Source organism: Polyodon spathula, chromosome 10 (assembly GCF_017654505.1).
Source record: "Polyodon spathula isolate WHYD16114869_AA chromosome 10, ASM1765450v1, whole genome shotgun sequence".
NCBI lineage: Eukaryota > Metazoa > Chordata > Actinopteri > Acipenseriformes > Polyodontidae > Polyodon > Polyodon spathula.
This window is the reverse complement of record NC_054543.1, coordinates 4,409,421-4,423,268: the sequence shown is the minus strand read 5'-3', so window position 1 is coordinate 4,423,268 and position 13,848 is coordinate 4,409,421. Positions and strand designations below refer to the sequence as shown.

At 34.9% G+C, this 13,848-nt stretch overlaps 1 protein-coding gene across 2 annotated transcripts in view; it reads right to left on the bottom strand.

Moving 5' to 3' along the window:
• Positions 1–13,848, bottom strand: part of LOC121321914 (serine/threonine-protein kinase 32C-like) — a 53,058-nt gene that overhangs the window by 13,621 nt on the left and 25,589 nt on the right. For both annotated transcript variants that reach the window (XM_041261303.1, XM_041261304.1), the window contains exons 2-3: positions 13,148–13,203; positions 3,685–3,836 (exon numbers count right to left, since the gene is read on the bottom strand). In XM_041261303.1, coding sequence (XP_041117237.1) covers positions 3,685–3,836; positions 13,148–13,203 — 208 coding nt within the window. The remainder of the gene's footprint in view (positions 1–3,684; positions 3,837–13,147; positions 13,204–13,848) is intronic.

Here is a 13,848-nt window from a genome sequence, read left to right as displayed (position 1 = left end):
TGATTTCATTTTGATCTAACACAATGTTATTTGATCCATCTAATCTTATCTTGGGCGGTTGCACAGATATTATTACAGACAGAAAACCAATACATTCAACTGTTTTTTTTTTTGTTTTGTTTTAATATTTTAAATATGTAAATATGAATCCTGGAATACACAGACTGTGTTTTAGCATTGACCCATACACAGTATGTATAATGCCACAGGAGAAGAAGGTTCCCTATGGCATGAAGAACAGTACCTAATTACAGTTTAACAACAGATGATATGAACATTCCTTGGGATGTATTTAAAGAAGCCAATCCCTGAAAATATAATACAAGACTTGAGTAGTTGATACATGCTGATATGACTCACGCTTCATAGAAAACAAATTTATATTATATAATATATATATATATATATATATATATATATATATATATATATATATATATATATATATATATATATATACTGAACAGAGGAAACACACCCCAAAATCCCACATATTTTTCTTTGAGTTTGAGATCACTGTAGTGTCAACCTGCTGGTCCTTGTATATTCTCCTGTTTCTGCATATTCCAGTGTGAATGCTGCTGTGTAATTTTACAAGTTCAATTGCATGGACAGGCTAAGTAAAAGAAAGGTACAAGTATGGTAAAGATCATTTTAAGGGAGCATTTTTAAAACAACGGCATAACGCGCTGCCAGTGCACTTCAATTCTAAAAGTATTACGGCACATTTCTTTAAGTGTTTTTTAGAAGCATCTGGCTGACTGGGTCTTACAGAAGGCTTTGGTCTAGAACGAACAGGATAATACATGGCAAATCACAGATTATCTAAATTAATTTTAATCAAGGATTCGGGGTGACATCAAAGGATAAATTATTATACCGTTGTGACAGAGAGCAAATGATTCTTGATGTTAGGTCTCCCTCCCGACCTGTGAGGGCGCTGTGTAAAGGGAAAATAGTACCCTGGACTAAATGTCATGACAATTTATTCCTTGGGTTAGGGGGAAGTCAGCTACCTAGAAAAGGGGTGAAGCTAAGGTACCCAAACTCAATATCCCGGACGGGAAACGACGTGGCATCCATGGATTGGAGGCGTAGATGCGCTCGTTAACCTAGGGGCCATGGGGAGGGTATATAAGGGGTCATTGTGTAAGTAATCTATTCCTTTGTAAATGGTTAGAACAACCTAGAAAGAGAACCCTGTGATATAAGAACCAGAGTGTTTGTTTGTTATTCTAGACTACTAACACGATCACCAGCACTTTCCCTTTGTTCACGGAGAACTGTCTTTGCACCACGAGCACTAATATCACTCACAGTAAACTGTGTCTGTCTTTTGTGTTACGTGTTGGTGTACAAAACTGGACTTTTGGTTGCGGGTCAAACCCAGGGATTATCAGGGAGACCGAGTGATGCACGCCGCTGTATTACTCCATCATTATTATTTACAGTTGTTTGCCGTCAGGATCTGGACATTGTTCATTCAATAAACACCCTCGCACCTGCAAATCGTTGTCTGTCTGTTCATTCTACTCTGCTGCACTGCCTTCACCTGCACTCACTTACCCACTTTGCCACAACTGTGTAATGACAAGTTTGCCTGGGACTGAATTCATTCATTTCTTAAAGAAAGTAAAGCAAGGAGTAGGGAGTAAAAACATTCCTTCCTCACTTGCTATGTTTTGGTTTCTGATCAGTATAATACACTGTACAAATAGATATTTGTAGACGCAAATGGTAAAATTAAAATGACAAAGATGGGCACTCAAGTAATGAAAGTACGAAAGAGTAAAGGCCAGTTGTTTCCCAATACCCTTTAAATCATACAGATACATCACTATGCATAGAGATTCTCAGATCTGATTAATGCCTCAATACAGCCGAAATTTAATCATCTTTCCCCTCTCTATTTTCACTAAAATGTCTCAAAAAATTACTTCAGTGAATATATATATCTACAAATGCCCTCAATATAAGATAAGGGCTTTATTGTTTATGAATGTTGCAACTGAGAATGTTGGATAATTCATGACATTGAGTCAAATACATTACTAATGCTATTAAAATAGTCCACACACTGAATCTAATCACGATAGCATCAATGTGTTTGCTGCACACAGCATGTTTTTTTTTCTACATAAAGGGGTTTTGAAACTTAACTGTATTTCATAATAATGCAACACCAAGAGTTCCTCTGTTAATAGTGTTATCATGCAATTATGTGGTGTTTACCACTGTCATATAAACAGCGCTGTGCATACAGTTTGATCTATCATATAAATACACTGGGGATGCATTTTATTATTCAGTTGGGTCAGCCCGTCCTAAGTAATAGATGGCATGTTTTTAACCTAGCGTAGACTGAGAAGCAAAGCATTTTGAGATCCTTAATTTGTCATATCTCTGTGCAAATGCAGTTTTGCATTTGAAAAGACAAACAGAATTTGTTAACAACGGTGTGAAGGCTACTGGTTTAAAAAAGCAAGGACTTTGGTTGGCAAATTCAAAAGGCATACTGTAGATTGGCTTCTTTATAAGGGACATTTCACAAGATTGCAAGTTCTCATGTTCATTTCAAAAATGTTTCTGCAGATAAAGAAAATACAGCATATGGTAACTTTGCTCCTATAAAACTATGCAAGCAGTTCAAAAGTCGCTGTATAACTGAGCTGCATAACTGTCCTGTAAAATCACATATTAAAGTGAATGTGAGCCAATAATAATAATAATAATAATAATAATAATAATAATAATATGCAACAAATTCTCTTTATTTGCATTATTATTAATCTAATTTAAACATTGTCATCACACATTCTAGTCACCATGGAAACAAGGAGCTGTAGGGTGACAACAGTATCTGACCTGGAAACGAAGCCCTCTGCAGATTTTTGGAGCACTTGCAGCAAAGTTTGCATACCACCCGTTGCTGCATCAGCTGTGTATAATGGCACAGAATACACTCTGCCCTACAGACTCCCAGAGCAGAAGGAGACAAACTGAATTTAGCAGCACAACTCAATGAAGCGGGTAATGACCCACTTGGGCAGTTGACTATAAAGAAGAGCATTACCAAGCCACACACTTCAGGTAGTAATACTGTTGTTAGAAAATGGGGGTGCTAGGCATCTATTTTTATGTAAGAGTTTCAGGTGCAGGATGGCAACACTGCAGTGGACTACAGCAGTGTTTTTAAAATTAGCATTCATTGTTCATCATTGGTAAAATGGAATGGATGTGCTCTCTATTCACAAAAGATAATACAAGTTCCATACAGCTACCAAACAGTAATGAGATCCATTTATACTGAACTATGTGAGAAAGGTGAGTGGTGACACTGGGTGGACAGGCACAATTTTCATTTATGTATTTATTTTTGTTTGAAAAGGGCTGAACCACCAAAAAATACTGCAAGCTAGCTCAGCGCCTCGGTGGTTGATTTTAGTTGATTTTAAGTAGATGGTACAGCAGCTGATAATATTAAATGAACACTTGCACATGCATTTAAAATATATGGATAAAAAAAAAAAAAAAAAAAAAAAAAAGATAAAAAATAAATAACTCTGAATATAATGTTATTGTAATGTTTTGAGGGTTTGTGTTGCTCTTTCTATCATCTTTCTCATCTAACTTATTTTACAGCATGCGATACATCAAAGTAGTTTAAAAACACAGGATAGTCACCAGAGATTTACTAAAAATACATGTTCAATTTCTTGTAGGATCTCCAGCTCTCTAAAGACATTCCGGACCTCGTCTCTCTCAATGCACTGCTGTTTGTTCATATACTTCATAGCGTACATCTTCTCGGTGTCTCTCTTCTGCACAATGCAGACCTATAAACAAGAACAAAGAATATTGGTGGGTAAAATCTGCATCTCTTAAAGGGATACTCAGTGTCTTAAAGGGAGGCAGTGGTTGAAAGAGGATGCTAGTTCCTGGTAAATAAAGGCCTAAGCAGAAAAAGCAATTGGGAATATTATAAAACATAGAAGTAAGAAAAAGAAACAGATCATAGAGTATTTTGAAAAAGTAGATGTATTAACCACTGTACAAAAGGTCCAACCTCTCCCTTCTGCTAATTTATTGGAAGTACCAATTTTAATACATTTATACAACTTTAGCATTAATATGCATTTATTAAATTGAATGTAATGGTTACTATATTAGCTTTATGAACATAGTACAAGTCAGCATATATATATATATATATATATATATAACATATAATATATATATATATATAATAATATATATATAGTATTTATTGTTACTATTGTTACAGTCATCAAGGATCATAATTTTAATGATCAATCTATGTCAGTAAATCATTTCCCATTGAATGCAAATTAAAGCGAAGGAGACCAGCTGAGGGGTAACCACTGTAAAGCAAAACCAATTAATTTGCTTTATTTTAACAAGGTCTTAGATATCTTCTACTTTTTCAAACAACTCATTTGATTCTCATTATAATTTTTTTTTTTTTTTACTTCAAATCACCCCCTTACTAGTAATAACTTAAGTCTCAAGTTAGAAAAAAAAGGAGACAAACATGATATGGTTTCTGGAAATGGATACATAACCAGAGCAGAAATTCAATTGCATAAATGCATGTCATTAAACTGCTTTGAATGTAGCTATAAAATGCTATCAGCAAGAATTTAAATACAATCAAATTGCCCTACAAAGGTATTATCATATGAATTTGCACAGTCCACACCTTTGATGTGATAATTATAAGCACATTAAGAGTAGAGAAAGCTACAAAGTGATAGAACAAAAGCCAGTAGACCACCATGGATTAACGAGTTGTCCTATTTACTTGATGGGTACCCCTGGGGTTTAAATGTTACCAAAAAAAGCATAATTTATTTAAATTAGTAACAATGCTAATAAAAACTGAATCTGCAGCATTAGTACTATGATTCCATATACTACATTATTTTAACAAGCAGATTCTGACCCTGACAATGGCAGTCGAGTATGACTATATCTGATACTGAAATGTTAATAGAAGTGTAGTGCTGATAAATACTAGGTAGGTCTGTTAGGACATTCATTAAACTGTCTGACAAGCTGGTGAGTGTACAAATGAACAAGCTGTACAACCAGTCACAGCTAAACTGAGCACATACAAGGAATTCACATGACAGTATATGTTTGTATAAATTAGCATATTATTGGCATATGGATGTTTCTTTAAATTAAAGGAATGTGGAGCTAATTGGTACTCAGTAAACAAAATACCGAAATAATCACTGCAGGTTATGCATGTATTTATCTCAGCTATTCAGCAGAGACCATGCTAGTTGCTGATGAAATTGTTAAAGAGGATTATTTACACAGTCTGGGCTTTGAAATGTAAATACCACTATCTGAGATAAGCACTCCATTAACTCTTTCTCACTGAAAACCTCCTGCAGTTCTACAGAATAATGCTTCAGTAAGACTTGTGTAAACCACAACCAGCGAGGAGAGACTTAAACAACTCAGGACACCCATCTCAAAATGAGGTGAGGTGTATATTATATTGTCTTTGGGATTTGTAGTTTCTAGCTCACTGAGCAGAAAAACTAATGAACTTACTCTTTATTTCAAAAATTACAACATGAGGTCCTCTCTTTAGAAGTAAATGCAGCAGTCAATACCTTTTAAAAAAAACAATAAATATATAAAATGTTTTTTTTTCAAAATAGTGAAGTAGGCCCACAGGTGCCCAGGTTATGCAAGCTGTACTGTACTGTACTGTACTGTACGATTTACCTAGTTACTTGTTTAAAATACATTTTTGGGATATATATATTTTTTTTTTTTTGTAATCCTGACAGGGGTGGGTTAAAAAAGCCCATCCTCAATAGGGTGAGGTCATACACACAACCTAACCCTGTTTCTTAACGTTTTCTCTCCCAGTATAATGATAAATATTAACAACAATGTTTTAAGATAAAACTGACCAAAAGCCACTAGAATATCTTATCCAGTCTGTCAAACATAGTTTATGCTTACCTGGTATTATTACATATTTACTGTGCTGTTCCTTTACTTAACCAATGTCATTAATTTCAGAATCCCCCTGATAAGAACATTACATGTTTTAGGACCCAATTTTAAGGAATTATTCATACCATCTATAGTACATTTCTAAAAATAAATATTTTTATCATCATAGTGTAGTGCCTCTCGCTTGAATGATTACAAAAAAATGATAATGAAAAAAGTCAGGATATAAAAACATGACAGTTCTCTAAGAAAAATACATTGTTGTAATTCACTGAATAGTACAAATGAAAAAAGATATTTGATATTTTAAAAAGATAAACTCAGTCAAGTATTGCTATTGAAAAAAGAACCTTGCATTATCTTTTCCATTGCATGAGGCTGTCTACTGCAACAGCGAGAATATAACCCATTTTCAGCTGCTTCTTACCACAGGGGATTATTATTGAATGTTTTTACTGGTGATCCTTATTTAACAATACCAGCACATATAGATGACAAGCAATTGTTTAACAGTCCATAGGGGATTATTAAATCAAAAACTGCAACAGCTCATTTATAACAGATGCCAACGACAAACCTCTAATGTACAACAGACTGTGTTCCTTAACATTTTCTAAAAGAAAGAGGTTTGAGATTCCACCCCTTCTTGTTTTTGATGAATATTTAAATTGGCGTTTCTTAATACATGATTGAATACCAGTCAACTCAGAACACATTAAGAGCAGCAAATTTGAATAATTGACACAGGCATAACACTTACACATTGACTGTGAGTGTGGTTGTTGTAGTGATACTCTATTTAATATTCTGAACTGCTGTTCCATCTGTCCAGATGGTTTAGAGTACTGCAACACGGTCTGTGACTATCAAGGTCAGCCAGCTCTTCTCTCAACCATCCAGCTCTGGCATAATGTCAGTGAATAACAATTTATCTATCTCTGTTTACCTGCACTCCAAGTTTGAGATGACAGATATATTATAGGATGCTGGTAAATACATACAAGACACATCGCTGGCTTGACAGCATCTGTTTGACGACAACTGCCATTTTGAATCCATTCCTCTACATTAAACACCCAACCTGTCTTGTCAGACAAGCAGGTAGTCTACTTTTCCCTTTCAGAATGGTAATTACATACTTTTTTTTTCTATGGGAAATAATTTTGATTACAAAAGCCTTTTGTTCAGCAGCATTCAGGTGTTTTTCATTGATGTACAGTAAAACAGTGGTTTTCAACATTTTCATCGTGAGGACCAGGGTCTCCAGCTGGGAGCACCAGGTGTACCAGTAACAATTTTAAATGGTTGTTGTAAAACAGAGACCTACCGCATTACAACCAGGATTCTCACTGAAAATATAATGGCATCATCAAATTATCTGACAAGAGTTCACCACAATCAACAATACTGACTGACCATTAGTAACTTTGAAAGCTCACAACAAATACCTCTCACCATCATTTATAATGTCTCTAATATATAAATGTGTATATATTATGACAGTGTGATTAATGGAGTATTTTGGTTAAGGAATCATATCGTCATAAAGAACACCTACCGGTGTGTACCAGTGACAAGCCTGTCGTGCACCAGTGGTGCTGTGCATACCACAGGCTGAAACCCACTGCAGTAGAGTGCTATTGGCTGCACGATTCTCATTAGAGTGGAACAAAAATAATGGGGCCAAGGGGAAGTTCATTTCAGAGATACAGCAACAATTTCCTTTCTGCTCTGTTCAGCTCTGCCCTTTTAAAAAGGTGTTTATTCAATTTTAAATGTGGTTGTTTTCTTGCTGCAAAGTTAATATTTAAGACCTATTTGTTCTATATTTCTTAAAGACTGCTATCAATCCCAATTTACCTGTCTTAAATAAATTCCAAACTAATTTAAATATTCCTCACATAATTTTTTTTTCTTAACTGGTAGCTGTCATTGTAATGGATTACAGTTTTGCCAAGGTTGTAGAGACTGTTACTTTTTAAAGCATTTCGATCCCTGGATTATTACGCTATAGTTAGAACCCATATTAATTGTTGTCACAGAATGGCACGCCTGGGATTTGCCTGGCGAAGGAGAAGGTATTCAGGGTTTATATTGAGTGCAGCCAGGAACAGCAAGTCTTATTTTCTAGGTCAGGTCAATTCTAAAAGTGCCAGCAGCTTCAGCACAACTTTGTATGCAATAATGTGCAATCATGGACTGAATAAAGTTGTGTTGCAGTAAAGCTGTTTCCGCTTCAGCAGGGAGAGCTAGTGCTATCAATTATTACATTGCCAGAACTCATTTTATAATTAAAACTGATACTTTAGCTTGCTATAGCTTTTCATATTTAAGGTTGTTTAGTTTTACACTATCCTAGGATGCCAACCAGAAGAGGAAAAAAAATCTGAAAAATGATATATCATTAAGCTAGCAGGGATTTTCAGAGCAAGTTAATTGTGCATCATTAAGTATATGCATTCAGCATATGGTCAACACTTCGGGGCTGTGCTGTGTTGAGTAACTTTACTCAACATGACACAAGCTGAAGTCTCTTATGTGGCTTGCATGTTAAGATAGCTTCACAGACTTCCGTGGGGAAAGGGAACTTAAGGCAAAAGCACTGATTGCTATAATGACAACGAGTGTTACCCTTCCTGCCAACTCCACTATCATTCCTTCCGAGTATAAGTCCATCTTTCAGTAGCTGAGCATGGTAGCTAGTGTAACTAGAAGAATTGCACTTTGATAAATAAGAACTACAACATGCATCAAAGGGAAAGGGTTAACTCTTCATGAGAGAAATCTGTTTCCCAAACCTGTCTTGTAAAGCATTGCTCAATGTGGATTTTACACACACACACACACACACACACACACACACACACACACACACACACACACACACACACACACACACACACACACACACTACTGCAGCATTTTGTGAGTAAGCCATTTTTATTGATTGTCAAATCATTCTATCATTCAGAAAAATCAAGATTTTCTGTTATTCTTTTAATCCACTGACTAAATAGGAGCATTTTAAATTCAGAAGAGCAAAACTTACAAAACGTCAATATGTATAAGGTACAGTATATAATATAATCACATCAAAGAACAGAAACAGGGTCACGTATGGTAGTCGTATTATCCAGTTCAGTAGAGCATGTCATAGAGAAATAACAAAAAAGGGCTGCTAGGGATTATTTGATCTATGGTTTGGTTTGATGAAGAGAGACTTTGACTCTGCAGTAAGTGAAAGAGAAAAACTGGTCCCCCAGACAAATCACAAGCATGTAATCCAATTCTAGTTCTATCTAAAAGGCCTATTTCCAGATAAATAAGGCGGTCTTAGGAAATGACTGTAATATGACTATGCACAGTACTATGGTGTAATTTACTGCTAAGATCTGAAGAATTACTGCTTGAATATACATACAAGATATTGAGGATCCTGCCAGCTGATAAGAATGCTCCACGGTTATTTCACTTTCGATAATTCACCAAATTTGTTAGAACACTCTTTGGCTCATCAGCAGTAAATTGTACATGCACTTTACTGTATAAGGGCCGCTCCCTAAATCACTGATTTTAATTTAAACAAAAAATGCGGGGCACTGAAACAATAACCACTGAAATTGGATTTATAATAAATCTCCAACAAAGTTTACAGCCAGTTTTATATTTTCCAGGTAACCTGCTGTTGTTTGATTACTGCCAGAGTATATCTGATGTTGAAACAACTTGGATGGAACAGTGAGTGATTTGTACAGTCAAGGACTTCCCATTGGGAGCTAATCAATTCTTCTCACTGTAAGGAGTTGGTACAAGATTTTCAATTTCAGCACAAACCCAGTCATGTTCCCATTAAATTATTAGGGCATCAGACCAATTAGAAAAATATCTAGAGAATGATCGAGACTGATGACCAATAACTATCTGCTGTATTTGCTGGATGGTGAATGCAAACTAAACCTCTTTGGTGAGATTAAGAAAATGAGGGCAGGATTTTCAAAAGTTCGTAAATGATAACTCCAGTGTTAATCAACAAATCGTTATGTACCTTTGATTTTGGCATTTTCAAGAGATTACTATGCTTATCTCATTATTAAATTATCATACTACCATGATTTCTGAAATTATGTTGATTTACAAAATAATGTTAATATCTTAACGAGCAGTGCTTCTTGTGACTATTTCCTTTGTTTGCATAGGAATATAAAAGCAAATCTCTGTTAATTGTCATAATTTATCAGGAGTTAATTTGCACTTGGAAAAGAAGGGCATGATTTTCAAAAGTTTGTAAATGATAACTCCAGTGTTAATCAACAAATCGGTAGGCAGCATTGATTCTGGCATTTTCAATTGGTCGTTGTGCCTATTTCAATATTAAATAATCATCTTAATGTGATTTCTGAATTTAGAGATGAGAGAGCTATCTCGCTGTACGCTAGTAGTTTCCATAACAGAGAATTATGCTTCCATTAATTTTTCTTCATCTCGTTACCATGTATTTTGATTAACGAGTTCCCCTTATTTAGTTGTTGAGACAGGAAGTGATGTTCGTGACCTGCAACAACTAAGCTTTTTAATGAGAAATGCGTTCATTAACAACCTCATCGACTTAATTTAAAGCATTAACGGATTGATTTAATTAACACATTTACAGTAGTTTGAAAATCACTTGCTACTAAAGCTCTCATTACTGTGCCACGAGTTCGATATAATAACACTGTTTTTTAAAAATCCTGCCCTGAGTCTCATGGGAACTTGGCCAGGACATCTGGGCATACCGTTTGTCTGTCAGAGCTTCCATGCAGAATGCTTTGAGGTATTCAGGAGCTGCCCAATATAATTGAGATATTTTGACAAGACTAATTTCCTCTAAAATCCATTAAGTCTGAATTAAGTTCTCCATGGTTAAATTTAGTAACGTTTGCCCTCCAGAACCCCTTTAAAGAGTTTATCGCGTAGTGTTGCTGTATCTAATTCCTCTTCTATTTTACCACAGAGCTCTAATTCAAACTTAATTGAAGCAGAATGTCAAATATGAACTGTTTCATTACTCCCACTCAATCATTTTAATGGTTTTACAGTACCTTCCATCTTCTTGGCTTAATAGTGACATAAAACTTGTGACCCCTTTTGTCACTGCAGACTGCTTCATAGAAGCAACGGGCCCTGATTATAACACTTCGCTCAAGTAGTTTGGCTACCCTGCTGGATGGTGAACTTTAATGAGACTGGGGCTGGACAGTTTCTTTAACCTATACTTTGTGTCCAGCTTTGTAAACTGTGCTAAAGTGAGTTGCACAGGTGGTCATTCCAATCCACTGCGATCTCAGCAAAGCAGAACCACTGGCATCACATTGCCACCTCGTTCTTCACAAGCAGGATGAAGAGGATGGAAAGCATTGGACATGTTATGCCAGCCTGACAGAGTGGTAATTGGCCTTTGAGGGTTGTGTCAATGGTGCATTTATTTGCACAGTTAAGATGGACCCCTGAAGTGCCCGTACAATTGAAGCCCTATTATCACAATAAATGGCAAAATTCAAACATCTGAGACTAAGGCAATATTATAGTCATACCAACGTTTTCTGCAGTTGCATTTCAATATAATGAGAATGGCGAGGCTAAAATAACTGAATCGAAACCTGTTCACAATGGGCTTACTTTGGAATAGTGCAACAGTGTTGGAAACATATATAAAGAGTTTTGGTTAAACACACATTAAAGGAAAATAACTAACATGGGCCCGGTTGACTTGAAATGGTCTAGAATCAAATACGGTCACGTTTTGGGAGCAACTCTGTGAAAAAAAAAAAAAAAATAGTGAAATAAGGCAATGGCTCCAGGCAAATGGTTAATGACTAAAAATAACAGACACTCAGATGGTAATATATTCTGCAGCAGACTCTGACGTGTTGCTGAAAGAAGCCTTTTCTTAAAGGGACTTATTTGAATAAACCCCAGGAATTTTATATTAGTATGGCAGTCAGCCTCTTTTATAGAAATGCTTTGAAATTCAGCTATATACAGAAACTCTTTAGCAAGTCTTGTAAGATGTGTATTTTAAACTGGGCGATTTTTCATTACTATCCATCATTAAGAGGATGTGTTTGAATTGAAGTGGTCTGTTCCTCATAGCTCTGTGCCCTTCGTTTGACCCTCGTAGTACAAGTTTGTCTAACGCAACTTCAGGACAAACAATGCTGTAATTTACATTACAACAATACAATACAATACTGCATAATCTCAGTGTACTTATTATTCAATCAACACCAACATGTGACCTCAAAATAGAATCAACAATTCACTAAAAAAAATAAAAAAACGATTAGAGTATACATCATGTAAAAAAATCTTCATTTTCATACATATTTTCCAATTTGTTGTAAAAAACAAAGTTCTGTAGCTTACTAGAGTATTGGGTATTGTACTGTTATATAGCAGATAAAACACCTGTTTAATTTATGTGTTACGGCATTTTAATGCAAACTAAAGTTTACTAGTCTTTTACATTGATTGCTTCTTAAAGGATTTTAACATTGGGTGATCATGGCAAGTCTATGTTTCTGCAGGAATAAAACACTCAATGGAATTTAAGCTATTATTGCTTATGTTACTCAATTCACAAGACATTTTAATACTTTTATATAATGTTCAAAGCCCATGGCAGATCTCTTAGTGAGTTAGTTTTAGCATTATTATTAAATAAATGAAACCCAGAATGTGTAATGAAATCTGTATGTTATTCAAAAAGCTATTTTAAAGGGCAGATTTAAATCTCCCAAGACCCCAATGGACATGAACAATTAAAAAAAACACTTGAAAATAATTAACCGGTGGAGCAACAGCATTTGTGACTAATTGAAATTAAAATGTAATTACTTAGGGCCTACTTAATAAAGCTATTTTATGCTTCCTTATTTTATATAATGAATATGCTAGTTAATTAGTGCCGTAAAATTACTTTGGGTCCAATGTTAATGCATTTAGAGTTTCACTGTAGCTGTATATAGTTTGCATAAATATTTCCATTCGGCAAAGATCAGTCAAGGCTTGATATGAGACATTATTGTAAAGAATGGTAATATTGAAAACATGGATAATATAGTAATACATTCAAATGCATAATATAGTAAGTCAATGATATACTTACCTTCCCAAAGCTTCCTTTTCCAATGGCCCGAAGAATTTGGAAATGGTCAAAATTCACTGCAAAAAAACAAAACACCAATTAGTTTATTAGGAAATGAGTGTCCACCCTGCACTATATATATATATATATATATATATATATATATATATATATATATATATATATATATATATATACACACACACACAGTAACAGATCCTATCCCCAACAACACTTCGATATGCTTCAAAATATGTAAATATCCAGACGAGATGCTTCAGTTATTAAAATAGAAAATATACATTGTATTCCCTTCTGTTGTTTTCATGCTCCTAACACAGATATTTTTGCGGTTCCACATCCTTCTTTTTTTCAGTTGGTCTGGTTAGTGTTAATGGTAACTTCAGTTCCCTTCCAAATGGTAAAACATCCCTGCGTTACGCCTCTCATCCTATTTTGTGGCGCCTTACATTTGAGGAATTGTTTCTTTTGATGCTGTGCAAGAGAAACCACAAACTGCAGATTTTAATATAAAAATGTTGAGCTCAGACAGCTCTTATAGTTTTTTTTTTTTTTCACATTCACTAAATAAAGAAAATAAACAGTACAGTTTAAACATGGATATTTAATGACTGTATCAAAACTTTTCTATGGGCTATCTTGCACAATAAAACAATGTGATTGTAAGGTAGTAATTGTGAAAATAAACTAAAATAATTAAC